The 16,079-nt window shown below is 30.4% G+C and overlaps 1 protein-coding gene across 2 annotated transcripts; it reads left to right on the forward strand.

Annotated features, from left to right (window-relative positions):
• Positions 1-4,621: 4,621 nt before the first annotated feature.
• Positions 4,622-6,246, forward strand: LOC101261934 (protein DEEPER ROOTING 1-like). Of its 2 annotated transcripts, none has more exons than XM_010325686.4 (6): positions 4,622-4,773; positions 4,869-4,941; positions 5,026-5,510; positions 5,584-5,770; positions 5,853-5,896; positions 5,980-6,246. In XM_010325686.4, the coding sequence occupies exons 1-5, from the start codon at positions 4,768-4,770 to the stop codon at positions 5,870-5,872; spliced, it is 771 nt and encodes a 256-aa protein (XP_010323988.1). In that variant the 5' UTR covers positions 4,622-4,767; the 3' UTR covers positions 5,873-5,896; positions 5,980-6,246. The 2 variants fall into 2 exon arrangements, with proteins under 2 accessions (XP_010323988.1, XP_010323989.1); XM_010325687.4 differs by having other exon boundaries at positions 4,635-4,773; positions 4,869-4,914.
• The last annotated feature ends 9,833 nt before the right edge of the window (positions 6,247-16,079 follow it).

Raw genomic sequence — 16,079 nt, forward strand, 5'->3', positions numbered from 1 at the left:
TTTGTTCCGACTTCTTCACACATTCTTCATGGATCACTGTTGCTTATGATGATTAAAATTGATATACTTTGAAAATTGGAGTCTTGTAAAAGTTATGAGTATGGTTGAAAGTGAAGTTCATGCGATAAAAGTAAGATGCATGAGTTAAAAGTGGTACCCGAACATTAAAAGTTTTCAAGGGGTGAAAGTTGGCACGAGTTAAAAATTGATTTTATTTTTATGAATGAAGCAGTAGGATTGTTGAAAATATGGTTTAAACTTCTTCTTCACGTGTAATTGGACAAAAATCTTCCTTATCATTAAATTGATTGCAAATTGATTTGAAAATTTTTTGAACCCTATCTTCAACCTCGATGAACCTGGATCATTGAATCATTAACTCTGTTACCACTTGTTGGTTCAATAATAATTATAGTGTCATGCGAAAATTTACCATTACAAATCATATAGTTGATAAATCAGATGAAAAATAAAGCATACTAAAAATATATTATTAATATTAATTTGATCAAGTAACCCGCATATTGAAAACTGATATTAAAAAACATAAACTCTATTAGGAGAATAATTTTCACATAAACAAAACTATTAAAAGACTACATTATGTATATTATTTGTGTTATGATATGAGAAAAATAGTCTTCAATTTATGTAATTTGAAACATTTCTTTCAAAAAAAAATAAAAAAATTATATATATATATATATATATATATACGAAAGAAAAATCAAAGCATTTACAATAAAGTTGACTTTCCTTCAAGAGAACAATAAAAATAAGAAAATCTCGATAAAACTTTAACACACTCACCGACCTATAACAAACTTTCACATATCCTATCAACTTGTCACTAAAATTCTATTAACTTTTTCAACAATTAAGACAGCTGCCTCGAAAAAACAAATCATTTCCTAATATGCTGAAGCATTTTTTTATTTAATCATTTTCTTGATAGCCAAACAAAATGAAATTTCGAAATAACACACACAAAAGAAGTTATTAAATTCGATCTAGAAATTTAAAATAGAAGAAGTCATTACGATGAATTTTACATAAATGGTGTTATTCATGTATACATAATGGTATCCATTATAATAATTGTTATAGCTATGTTTTTATTTTAAGCCTTTTCTAAAAACTTAAGATTAGTGTACTACAAAATCAGTGTAAAAAGATGCAAAGAACTATTTACGATGATTTTCATAATTAGTATACGCCCAGTCCCATCGCCATCCAGTAAGACTTTAATTTAGGCTTTCTTCATTCACTTTTGTTTGTTATTGTTTGTTATGATTTTTATTTTTAAAGTAAAATTATAAGAATTTTGATTAATATTTTTACATGTATTTTTTCATCGTATTAATATGGAAAAAATTGTAATTTATAGTACTTTTCATATAGTTTTTAAATATTTAAATTTTTTTGTTTAAAATATCGAATTAATATAATTTAATTTAATTTTAAAAAAATAGTCAAATTGAATTTTAAAAAATGTAACATGACAAATAAAAGTGGACCGAGAGAGGAAGTAATAAGCATGTGAGTATAGAAATTATCTACGGAAGATTCGATCTTTACCATTCTGAAGAAAGTTTTTACTGATTTAAGTACAATTTATGAAAAAGAAAAATCATTGTGAATTTTCTTGTTTGATTAAACTGGAATATGCTTTTCATATGACTACTTTCTAAGTATGTTAATTTTTTCTATATTTGAGGACTAAATCTTGTTAATATCAGCATTGCACGAGAATGTTCATGGACCACAAACATTACATGGTTTGTTATGTAAATAATTAGAAAGCTAAAACCTATACTTAATTATTAATTACTTGTTAAGTAAGATAAAGGACCACAAACAGGATAAGCCATAAGTAACATTTGCTGCTGAATGATTGGACCTTTAAGCATATTTAAAGGTCTTAACGATTAATATGATGTGATTGTATTATGACTTTCTCCTTTTATTTAAATATTATTATCTAATATTTATTTCTATCACGATTGAAATGATATAGTCTATTCAAATATTGCATTTATTAAAATAAATAGTACGATACGATACGATACAAAAGAATGAGATTATTGGCTAAATTCATTTGTGTGTGAATTTTCTCATAGAATGAGCTGTTTATTGGAGTAAGGACATGGATTTAGTAAAACAAGAAACATTAAAAGTAGCAAGGTTGTCACATGAAAGGTATATATAACAATAATAATAGGATCATTTTTAATTTGTACTAATGACATGGAACCTAAACATAGAAAAAAGTGTAGCTCCTGGATCTTTTTAGAATTGACATTCACACGTGTTGTTTGGATAATGTATGATTAAAGTTGATCAAATTAGTGTTCTTTGACACGTTGGTTTTGAGTATAGAAAACCAAATCACAGCTAGCACAATAAGTAAGCAAGTATAGATGGACAAAACCATACTTAATCTATATGTAAAAATAGCAATGACCCATGTGATATGGACAAACTTCACGTGCTTGGGTGACTTTCTTTGAGAGTTCCTAGTAAAAAAAAATTGGCAATCTTGGTGAGATTTTTGACAAAAGTATGCTAGATTTCATGGAGGGTTAGAAGGTGAATGGAAGGTTATAAAGTGAAAAGGAGGTTGAGTGAAAGTGTTAAACATTGCACACAATAATTCTACATTAAGGGTTTATAAGGGGAAAAAGTTAAAAAAGAATAAGATGTACGTCTCTCAAAAAAGTAAAAGACCGTACGAACTTAGACTAGAATCAAACAATATCACATTATATTAATAAGAATTAATTTTTTTTAAATTGGTTTAATCAGGCGAATCATGTTAAGTCTATATATTTTTTGATATATTTCTCATTTGTCTTCTTATTCATGGTCATTCAAAATATTACTTTGTTAGATTTCACATTACATTTAATTATTTTGGTTCCAACAGTAATAAAGTATAGGAACAGTAGAAGAGGTAAAAGTGAAGAAATAGTGATTTTGAAATATGTGCAGAATTGCACGTATCATGAAGAGCTTGTGTAGAGAACTTTTTGATATTTGATGAGCTTCTAATTAGAGTAAAAAATAATTTGTAAACATCTCAATAATGTCATATTTACGTACCCTTCTTGCCATTTTTGCTAAAATCAAGTAACAAATGACAATAAATAAAATCTAGTTTTTCCTTTAACTAGTAGTAGTAATTTGTCAATCAAAAATGCAATTAGTGTGGTGTAAAAGTGAAGTTCGTTGAGTGTCTAGATAAGAACAACGAAAAAAAAGGGACCAATCCTTCAAGTAGGCGAGAGACTAGGTGTCAAAAGAATGAGAAGAGAAGGAGAGAAGAATAGAATATTACTCCTCCCTTCGATATTATTTGTCATGATTTCTATTTTTAGGGTCAAACTATAAAAATTTTGATTAAAACATTTTAAGATATATTCTTTCATCATATTAATATGCAAAAAGTTTATAATTTATAATATTTTTCATATAATTAATGTAATCTAATTTCTTTCAAAAAATACAAAATAATAAATAATTCTGAACAGATAAAGTAACAAACAAAATAATAACTAGTCATAATACATAAAACTCTTTCCTGACTTACCTTTATTCAAGAATTGAAGAATAGATATTTTGATCATGTTAACTCTAGGGTCACAAATTAATAAGGATATATGAATGTAGAAACTAATAATAATAATTTTGATGGCAGTATAGTATGTTTGATGAGAAGTCAATTTGTTTAGGTGGTGAAGGAATTTTAGAGGGTCCGGTTAGTGAGAAACATCCCCACGGGGTCATGGACCCTGTCACTTTTAGGTTGCTTTTTATGTACTTTCTGTTTCAAAGCCATGTCTGCTTTTGTTTGGCCCATGAATCACTTTTCCTTTTTATGGTATTATATAACTTATCCCATATATAAGGACAAACTACAAAAATGTTCATATATATTTCACATTCACATTAATCCATCCTGTCATACACACATTTGCCACCACATCTAACTAATCATAATATACTATCCCTCCTCCAATTATATTGAGTCGCCCAATTACATTATGATAGTACCTTAGCTTTTGAATTGGATTGAGTCGCCCAATTACATTATGATAGTACCTTAGCTTTTGAATTGGATTGAGTCGCCCAATTACATTATAATAGTACCTTAGCTTTTGAATTGGTCGAAAAGGGAAATGACATAAGCAAAGGATATTAAAATATACTTTTTCTGTCCACTTTTACTTGTCATATTGTGATTTTTAAAAATAAATTTGACTAATTTTCAAAATTAATTAGATTACATTAATTCGATAGGTAATATTCAATAAATTCCAATATTTTACATATTAATATGATTAAAAAAATGTTAGTCAATATTTTTATAGTCTGATTCTAAAAAAGGAAATCATGATAATTAAAAGTAGACAAAGATAGTATATATATATATGAAGCATGGGAACTTGAACTAATATAATGACCCTACTTAGAGGTTGAAATTTATAGCCAGTTGATCTGCATGTTAAAATTAAATTCAGTGCTTTCGGCTCGAACTATGTGTACAAAACTATTTTAAGAATATAATATGATTAACAATTAAAATAGAACAAGATAACTAAATCCTGGATTCTTTCTCCTTCCAATCTCTATATAAAAGAGCAAGGTGCTCGTCTTCCTTTGGCTTAAGAAATTTGTCCAAGCCCACTCTTGATACTTATAAACATCTCTTCCTCTGTAGCTAGCTAGCTAGATTTAAAGAGTTGTCAAGTTTATCCTTCCCTTAACATGAAAGTAAGTTCTCATTTTTATTTTAATTTTTTTGCATATGTTGAAGAAATGATTGTTATATTTGTTTAGATGGTAATGTCATTGCCTCATGATAACAGATTTTTAGTTGGATTCAAACCAAGTTCAATGGAAAACAAACTACTTGTAAGTCAAATCCAGTGGCGGTTACGCGTAAGTATTTATATGTGCAGTGCAGGGGAATACATCATACATGTTATCTGTTTTACTCAAATGCATGTCTTGTCTACTTGATAGATCATATGTTGCATCAAGAATTCAGTGACTGGCCTAATGAACTACTTGCTATTGGTACATTTGGAAGTTTGAAAAATGATGGGAAGTTGAAACAACAAGATCAAAGCCTTACAGTTGAAGAAGTTGGACAGCTTCACAAAGAACTAAAACATCTATTTCCTGATCATGAAGAAAGTAATAAGATAGGATCAAATAAGGATCTTGACAAATTCTTTGACTGTCTTCAAAACTTGGTAGATGATGATGATCACAGAGTTATTGAAAATAAAGAAAACATTTTCAAAAGGAGTAATAGTACTCTTGTTCATGTTAGAAGCCAAGAACAATCTTCTAAATTGGACAACATGACAAATACTGGCATTAGCAAGAAATCTTTGTCATATCTCCTAAAGAAGACATTGTTCTGTAGCGCGGGATTCGCAGCCCCTTTGAGAGATAATCCACTACTTCCACACTCCAAAATTCAGAAATCAAGGATGGAAAAGGTTTGCACTCTTACTCATGCATTCTCCACATCTTTATGAAGTAATACCTAAAATTTAAATTTAAATATATCAGATTCTGAGGGCTATATTACACAAAAAGATATATCCTCAAGCAAATAGTCCAAGGGGTAATGGCAGTACCACAAGAAAGAGATACATAGACAATACATGTGTGATTGAGAGTGATACTGATCAAGACGACGAAGCATTTGACACTACTGTGAAGAATGGGAGCAAATGGGATAAGTCAGATTCTGATTGTAAGTTTTCTTATACTCGACCACTTCATGATCACTGTAATCATTTCATCTAAAAGTTCCGCTACATTCCTTTTTGTTGCAGTCATTGTACTAGAGATATGATTGGCTTCTTGAAACATACATGAGGTATATATGAACACCCTTGAAAAAGTACTTTGAATCATTATATATTCATCCAAGTGTCTCACATTTTTATTTTATTTTTGTAGATTGATTTCTGTTTCATTTGGAATTGCAAAATTCGGATTCTTCTCAAGTTCTTTTTTCTTTTTTTTGGAAGAGTCAATCTTCCATGTATTGGTGTTATATGATCATGAGAAGTACATATTTCACTTGATTTTTGCCATGACTAGATGAGGATATCTGTTTTTGTCATGGTTGGAAAAAGTTCATCTACTGAAGTTTCAATAAGAGGGGAAGATTTGTAATCTTAATTAGCCAAGTGAATTAATGACAAATTGGAATTGTTATTTTGATGCAATAGTCTTTTCTAGTTGTAGCTCCTTGTTTTTTCCATATCATCTATGGGCGCAAAAAAATATTTAAATCTTATCATTATCAATTTGTCATAAATTAAAGTAAATATGTGTCAGTTAACTATATTTCAGTGATAAAATTAAAATAACATGCATTCATTGAATTGATACAATTGAGCGCGTTTAGATTGTTACCCTTGTGGACTATGGTTTGAGCTACCTAACGCTCCCTAGAGACATGTTTTGTATAATAGTTGTGTATGTTTATTATTATTTCGGTCTCAATTTATATAAGTTAGTTTAATTTGATAGAGAGTTTTAAAAAGAAAAAAATGACTTTTAAAATTTGTGATCTAAAATAAGTTAGATTTATGTGGTTAGAAATCATTTCATTGAAGGTAAAATATAAATTTTAGTTAAATTATTACTAAATATAGAAATGTGTTGCTTTTTTAGGGACCGATTAAAAAAAACAAATCATATAAATTAAAATAGACAAAATATTAAATAAGAGGGAATATCTTATTTCATAAAAATCTGCTCGTCATATATGAAAATTTTCTAATATTATATATCTATTTTGAGTGTTCGGTGTGTTTGTCACGACCCAAAAATGGGTGTGATGGCACTCATCTTATCCCACCAAGACAAGTCAGCCTAAAACTAAATATCTAACAAAGTGCGGAAGTAAATGACAATCCAACAACAATTTCTAGTATGAAACCAAGTCATATTAATTCAATCCCCAAAACCAGGTTGTCACGTGCACAAGCCTCTAATGTAAACATTAGAATTGAAACAAAATAGAAGTCTAACATGAAGTTGTCTTTCAAGTAAAAACAAAATCATAAACTGGAGTAGGAAAGTTCGCTGAGATGACAAACAGCTACCTCACAATCCTCCACAAGATGCCTCGGAAACGAAGAGAATAGAAGGTATCACAAAGATCCAGGCTCGTAACCTACAAAAATTTGTAGAAGCAAGGGGTGAGTACCAAACCACGCGGTACCCAACAAGCAAACCTCTAAATACAAGTTAAGTGAACAAAATACGGGTACTCCTTACACCCTATCTAAACCTCCACGCTACAGCCTAACAGTTTACCAAACACACCACTCAATAACCACACTCTATCTGTTTACACATTCTCAATAACAACTCAATATTCAACAATCACAAACTTCACAGAGAAACATTCACAAGATTAGCAAAACACATGTTCAAGTTCATCAATAATAAAATGTGCAATGCCATGAGATGCAATGTCAAATATCGTGATGCATGTCTTTCTTAACGATACACACCCGCTGTCTCTCAGTCCGGGACCCATGGGGGACATATCTGTCCATGCATCTGTCGCGGCGCACGACACGATCCTCGATAATAGTAACCATCGCGGCGCGCGATACGTCCCTCGAAATATAGTATCCATCGCGGCGCGCGATACGTCCCTCAAAATATAGTATCCATCGCGGCGCGCGATACGTCCCTCGAAATGGTACATCCTCTTAAGTACCCATTCTTTCTCAATGCACATAACACTTGTCACAACCAATGCCTCAGAATAATGCAGATAACAAGTTTACACATATAATGAGGAGATGACCATTTTCATAACATCACACAGTTCACAACCACACAAACATGAAGTTACATCAACAATGATTCAACAAGCCTTCAACCCTTTCTCAACACAACAGACATAAACAATTAATCACATTGCCTTTTGTTATCCCCATTCTTTTCATTATTAGAATTAATCAATGTGGACAAGTCAACACATAACCAATCCCGTTACTCCCAACATATACCACAAGGACATACACACATTTCATACACTTAACAAGAGTTTAGAAATCCACTTGCCTCAAATAGTCGAACAATGACTCCAAAACTTGAGCCTTCCTCTTTTGGTTGACTTCCAAATCAATAAAATCTATTCAAATAAATAACCACGATATGATTTCGAAACTAACAACATTCATATTGCTATATCTCTAGCTTAGACCCAAAACTCATCCAAATTTATAATAAAATTTCTAAATCTTTATTCCAACCAATTGATCAAATCTCATATTTTCTGAATTTCAAGTTTAGGGTTAAATCTTAATTCTCTGAATAAAATTATAATGATTTTTATATATCATAATGCACCCACTATTTAACACATATCTCAATATATCAAAACTTGAATCCTAATATGATAATCAAATGAAAATAATTAAAGCCGAAACTAACTGCCCAACACATCAATTGCGAACTACAAAACTATCTGTTGAAACCACTTATTTTCAATGTTCCAATTCATATTTATCGTTCCACTATTAATAATCCTAATCTTGGAATAATCATTGTCCAATGATTGAACCATAATACTTATACACATTTATAATCTCAAGTTCACAAGTTCACATATTAGTATAAATTATACACGTTTTAACCTAAAAATCTATTCCTAGTTACACAAAAGTTTAATAGAAAGGATAAGAATAATTACCCTGACGCCTTGAGATGAAAATATTGATTTTTCTCCTCCTTTTCCCTTTTCTTTTCTCCCTTTCTTTTCTTTTCTTCTCTGCGTATTTTTTTTTACTCACAGATCGTTCATTCTTTTTTTTTTTCTCACAGATCGTGTGCGGCACCATTTAGGGCACTTTGCCCCTTTTTTTATTATTTATTTATTTATTTATTTATTTGATTTTCTTTTTTTGTTTCTTTCTATTTTTTTCTTTTTTTTTCTCATTATTTTAGCAACAAAATAATCCTTTATTAAATCTAAAAATTATGTCACTCATTCTTATAAGTCATATAAATTATTAAAAAAAATCTACTAAAAAGGTTAATATAATAATGCTGGTTAAAATTTCTAAAACGACTAAGAGGATCATTACATTGTTATGAAATAATATTCAAGAAAACAATATATTCTGATGTTTCATTATTTTCCACTAAGAAAAAACTTTTTTTTTTTTGTAAAATTAGCTTCTGAAAATTGTGCAAACTCAATTATTGAAATCTCAGATATTTATAATAAATCAAAAATTATATCTAAGTAAAGGTGAGAATGAATGTTAGATCAAGTTACAAATGCGTGCATGATAAACATACTTGTTAATGTCAATATCAAATACTAATAAGTTGTAAATAATGTTGAGCTTATTGGCGGTTTGTCATCTATATAGTAAAAAAAATGCATCGACCAAAGTTTTGAGTCTATTATTCGTCCTACCTTATAGATGAAAATAAAATACTATAGATAAGTTGTTCTAATAAGTAATACTTCATCCGTTTTAAAAAAAAATAAACTAGTTTGATTTGGAATGAAATTTAAGAAAAAAAGAAACTTTTTATTTCTGTGATTATAAATTAAACTTATGTTAACTATATAAAATTGCTATTTAATGTTGTGATCTTAAACATGTCACGTGAAAAGTAAATTTAAACTTTTATAAAAAAAAAAGAAATAATTCTTTTTTAAACAAACTAAAAAGAAATAGGATTATTATTTTTTAAATTATAATAACTATGAGATTAATTGATTACTATAAAACATGCAACTAACGTCAAATTAATTATGGACTAGACTAGTCTAATTATTGTGGGACAGAACAACGCCATGAATCTGTTGGGTTATTAGAATGATAGTTTCTTATATTATTAAAATAAATTATTTCATTATTTTTATCAGGGACGGCTTAATGTTATCGGAGGCCTAAAGCAAATTTTAATTGGAGGTTAAATTCTAAACCAACTTCATATGCATTGTTTTTTTAAAAAAAAAGAAAAAAGAAAAAAAGCTTGCATTTTTAAATGCAAAATATACTTAATATTTTTTTTATAAATGATTTATTCGATTTTATCAATTGTTGAAAAACATTTGCTTACTCGTGCAATTATTATATGAAGTGTTAACATAGAATTTGATTCAAGAAATTGTTAATTTTGTATAATCCTTGTTTTACTATGGTTGTTGTAACACTTGAAAATCTAATAAGAAATAGAAAAAAAAAATACAATTCACTTTGCTCAACATTTTACAACTGTTGATTCATATTTTTGATAGAGTATTACTCCAACTTATCAAAAAATTTAAGAAGAGAGTGTAAAAGGAGTTAAAAGAATAAAATATGTGAATATTAACATTAGAGACCGTGAGAAAATAAAATAATTCTTCTTGATTTCTTCTATAACACAATTTATTATCGGTAGCCGGCCCTGATTTTTATTTGTTCATTTTTATGAATTAATAATTTATTTGATATTACCCTTATGATTAACTAATTATATAAAAGGATAAAAGAAAATGTCAACATCAACCGAAAAATGAAAGAGGAATATTTCAAAAAAAAATGTGAAGAAGGGAGATGAAAACTTCAAGCAAATCGTCCACTATCTATGTAGTAGTAAATAATTTTGCATGGCTTTTAGCAACTTTGATCGACCACAAAACAAAAAATATCTCCCAAAGATTGTGCACATTCTAAATTCTTACAATGCAGTAATAAATTTATGTGTGACGCATCTGTCTTTCCTTTTTATATGTATACTTTATTATTATTGGGCGAATAAAATTGAACACTAATCAACTAATTAGTTAATTTAACTTATTTTGCTATTTTTTTAAAAAAAAAATTGACTCTAATCTAATTGATTTGATATTTTATTTTCAAAGAGTCAGTCCGAAATCAATACAATCCGTCTTTATATATATAAATATAAAACATAAAAGATGAGATTTATTTTACATATAAAATATTTATTATATTATAATTTATATATTTTTCTTGGACTTTCTCATAATTTTATGTTGGGAAGATTGTATATAATGACAAACTAATAAATCAAATTAAATGATATAGCCACACTTTGATTTAATTGTGCTCTGTAGCAAATTGTTTTGTCAGTCACCTCTCTCCCTCAAACTCTCGCTCGCTACTCTCCCTCTCTTGCTCGCTCCCTCTCGCTTTTATACAAATACAAATGTATAAAATGTGTTTGTGTTTGTATAAAGCGAGAAAAAAATTGTATATATACATATATTTTTGTTTTCATCTCTCCCCTCTCCCAGATCTTGCTCGCCACTCTCCCAGATCTCACTCGTCACTCTCGCCTCTATCGCCTATATAAACATAAACGAAATGTATAAATTGTGTTTCTGTTAGTATAAAGTGAGAGAAAATTATATATACATATGCAAATACATATATCTTCGTGCTATACACGTATAATTATACAATACAAATATTCTCCAACCCAATTTTCTTTTGTCTTTCTCTCTTTCTCGTTTTATACATACACAAATTATACAATTGATTTGTATACAACTGCTTTCTTTTGTATATGTATACTGAATTATACAACTTTTTTTTTGTATATGTATAGCGAAATATACAAATTTATATTTGCTATGAAGCGTAATCGTGTAATCTTTGCTATGAGATACAAATATAAATTTTATATTTGCTATATGTGAAAATTGCTTTTTTATGTTTAATATCATATTTGGACTTACAAAATTAAGCCTACTGTTTAATAAACAAAAGCCCAAATAAAAGATGCATATATTGATGATTTGACAATTCAACTATTTTGTTTCTCAATTAACAAAAAGCAAATTCTTCATGTTCAATGTATAATGTATTACACACTATGAGGGAACATCTTGAGCTTGTCTTTTTTAATTCAAGTTCAAATCCTCATCTTAGTTTGGGAAAATAATAGCCATCAACTCATCTCCTAGACGTTTTTTTTTTTTTTGGCTCTTATTACTGTCAACAACACCGTTATATTGGATAGAGATCATTTCTTCAGATTTATTAGGAGTTCGAAACTTAAAGGGTACAAAATATTAACAAAAATTTTAAAACGGTATATAAAATTTTATATTAATCAAAACGGTAAAATCGCTGCAGGTGCAGCGACTTACCTCACCTGAAAAAGTAAAATCGCTGCCTCTTGCAAAAATTTTTTTTTTTAATAAAAAATTGAAATCGCTGCCTAAGCAGCGATTTCAAAATTTTGCTTCTTACAAATCGCTGTCTTGGCACCGATTTCATATTATTTTTAAATTATATTTTTTTAAAAAAAATAAGGTATATCGCTGCCAGTGTAGCAATTTATAAAATAAAAAATAAAAAATTATATTATAAATCGCTGCCAGTGCAGCGATTTATAAAAAAAAATAAAATTATAATATAAATCGCTGCCAGTGAAGCGAATTATTTTATAAAATATTTTTTTTTTATAAATCGCTGCCTTGGCAGCGATTTATTTTATAAATTTTTTTTCATTAAATCGTTGCAGGAAGCTATTTTTTTAAAAATAAATGTTAAAACAACGATTTTATATATAAAAAAATTATAGTATTTTTTAAAATTTAAATATATAACTTATAAGAAAATATACATTATTTTAAAAAAAATTAAAAATAAGTAAAGTAATAAATATATTTTCTTTCTAAAAAAAGATATTATATTGAATTTAAATTTAAATAATATTTGAATTCAAATAATTAATTTTTTTAAATTAAAAATTAAATGCAGCAAAATTATTGAATTTTTTTTAAAACAAAATGATATATATATATATATATATATATATATATATATATATATATATATATATATATATATATATATATATATAAAGTTAAAGATGATCAATGAGAATAGTAAAAAATTTGTTTTTATTGTAAATAGTTGAACAAAGTGTTCACATGTAAATAGTACTAATATACTTTCAATGCTATAAATTGGACTCTTATATTTCATATTCATATTACTTTCAATCTTCCAATCTACCAACAATCTTAGGTAAATAAAGTCATTTGAATATTATGGGAGAGTCTAGCAAAAATTTCAGTCATTTGTATTTTTTCTCATCGGATTCAACTAATTGTCACGACCCATAACGGGTCGCGAGTGGCACCCACACTTATCCTACTATGTGAGCGAACCAATCAATCTAAACCCCAACATTTCAACCATAAATAACATAATATAATGCGGAAGACTTAAACCCATTAATGAAAATCGATTAAATAACTTCTAAAAACTCAATACTTATTATTCCCAAAATCTGGAAGTCATCACCACAAGAACATCTATCCTCAAGATACTAAATCTAAGAATATCTAGGAAGCTAAAATAATAAACATCTAGTCCATGCCGAAACTTCAAGGCATCAAGACATGAAGAAGAAGACCCAGTCCAAGGTAGAAGCATTAGCTCACCCTGAGATCCGACGTGATGAAGACTGGCTAGAGTTGCGGTTGAGTTGAAGACGATGACACGTTTGCTGCACTCCACAAATAACAAAGAAAAACAATTACAAGTAGGGGTCAGTACAAAACACGAGTACTGAGTAGGTATCATCGGCCAACTCAAAATAGAAAACAATATATTTCAGATAATAACATAAAATCAACTAATATTCTTAACAGGTGATAGCAACAAGTATAAGAATCATTTACAACATCACCAAACACATCTATGAGGACTCAAGCCTCCACATCATACTCTTTTTGGGAAACAGGTTCTTTAGATTGAGTATATTAACATATTTCAAGATTCATTCTCTTTACTAATCCTGGTGTCAGAACGTGACACTCCGATCCATCCACTATCCTGGTGTCGGAACGTGACACTCCGATCCATCTACTATCTTGGTGTCGGAACATGACACCCGATCCATATACTATCCTGGTGTTGGAACGTGGCACTCCGATCCATATACTATCCTGGTGCCGGAACGTGACACCCGATCCATATACTATCCTGGTGTCGGAATGTGACATCCGATCCATATACTATCGTGGTGTCGGAACGTGACACCCGATCCATCTACTATTCTCAATCTTTTAGTTCATCAAGCCTTCTTTTATACCAAGGCATCATTATTAACAAAAAGATTTTAGAGTTTAAGATTCAACAGCCTCATCATGCTAATTCATCAAAATTATGTAATCATATCATACATACACACAATAAAGCAATATAGCAGACTTTACATTACTACCCAATACATATCATTCGCTATTAAGAGTTTACTATGAAATAGCATAAACCATAACCTACCTCCACCGAAGAATTGCGATCAAGCACTCTACTTTCCCAAAGCTGCGTTCTTCCTCTCTCTCAATTGATCGTTTCTCCCTCTCTCTCTGTTCTTTTTCTTTTTCTTATTCAAACCCTCTTTCTTTTATCCTAATTAGCATATAATTAAGTATAAAAGAAGATAAAATACCCCACTACTTGTTTCAAGGTTCTCTCTTTTAACCCTCAAGTAATTAAATTATTAACATTAAACCACTAACTTTATAATTATAAGCAGGAATAGTCCAAAACGCCCCTTCAAATATTCAACAGAAATCCAACCCAGTCAGGGTCACGCAGCCTGTGACGGTCCGTCCTGCACGTCCGTCACAAAGTTCAGAGAGTTAATTCTGCGGAAGGATTTGTGACGGTCCGTCGAGCCCTCAACGGTCCGTCCTGCCATTTCGTCGTGAAGTTCAGAGAGTCGATCTCAGTACCCAAATTTCTAAATTCTAAGTGTTTTGGAACGAGACACCCTCGACGGTCCGTCGTGCCCATGACGGTCCGTCGTGGGATCCGTCGACCCAGACAGTGATTTTCAGAAATTAACTCTGCTGCTCCAAACGACTAAACAGGTCGCTACAATAGATACCAATTTACCCATCGTTCGTCCTCGAACGATCACAAGAAGAAAAACAAGGGCGAAAAGGAGTACCTGAATCTGTAAACAGGTGTGGGTATCTTTTTCGCATATCAGTCTCCTTCTCCCAAGTGGACTCTTCAACTGGTCGATTCTTCCATTGAACTTTGATGGATGCAATCTCCCTTGATCTCAACTTGTGAATTTCTCTATCTAGAATGGCAACAGGCTCCTCCTCATAAGTCAAATTCTCATCAAGCAGAACTGAATCACATCGAATAATGTAGTTTCCATCCCCATGGTATCTTTTCAACATAGACACATGAAATACCGGATGCACTCCTGACTGTCCTGGGGGCAAGGCTAATTCATAAGCCACCTCCCCTACTCGCTTAAGTACTTCAAATGGTCCAATATACCTTGGGCTTAGCTTACCTCTTTTTCCAAACCGCATCACCCCTTTCATGGGCGAAACCTTCAGCAAGACTTGCTCACCCTCCATGAACTCCAAGTCTCTAACCTTTTGATCTGCATATTCCTTTTGCCTGCTTTGAGCCGCTAAAAGATTTTCTTGAATAGATTTCACCTTCTCTAATGAATCCCTCAAAAGATCAGTACCCCAAAGTCTAACCTCAAATGCATCAAACCAACCAATGGGAGACCTACATCTTCTCCCATACAATGCTTCGAAAAGAGCCATATCAATACTTGAGTGATAGCTATTATTGTATGAAAACTCCGCTAAGGGTAAGAAGTTATCCTAATGACCCCCAAATTCTATCACACATGCATGAAGCATATCTTCCAACACCTGAATTGTTCGCTCAGACTGACCATCGGTCTGAGGGTGAAATGCAGTACTAAGGTCCAACCTAGTACCTAATTCAGCATGCAATGTTCTCCAAAACTTAGAAGTAAACTGCGTACCTCTATCTGATATGATGGGAAGTGGAACTCCATGCAATCGAACAATTTCTGAGATGTAGAGTCTGGCTAACTTCTCTGCATTGTAGGTCACCTTGACCGGGATGAAGTGAGCAGACTTAGTTAATCTGTCCACAATTACCCAAATAGATTCAAACTTCCCCAATGTATTTGGAAGACCAACCACGAAGTCCATTGCAATTCTCTCCCACTTCCATTCAGGAATGGGCATTCTC

This window comes from Solanum lycopersicum, chromosome 7 (genome assembly GCF_036512215.1).
Source record: "Solanum lycopersicum chromosome 7, SLM_r2.1".
Lineage (NCBI taxonomy): Eukaryota > Viridiplantae > Streptophyta > Magnoliopsida > Solanales > Solanaceae > Solanum > Solanum lycopersicum.

What these genes read in the sequence shown, in the direction of transcription:
- LOC101261934 (XM_010325686.4), top strand. An exon ending in AGAAATCAAGGATGGAAAAG is followed by an intron (nt 5,511 to 5,583) that starts GTTTGCACTCTT and finishes TAAATATATCAG; the next exon opens with ATTCTGAGGGCTATATTACA. An exon ending in GGATAAGTCAGATTCTGATT is followed by an intron (nt 5,771 to 5,852) that starts GTAAGTTTTCTT and finishes TTTTTGTTGCAG; the next exon opens with TCATTGTACTAGAGATATGA.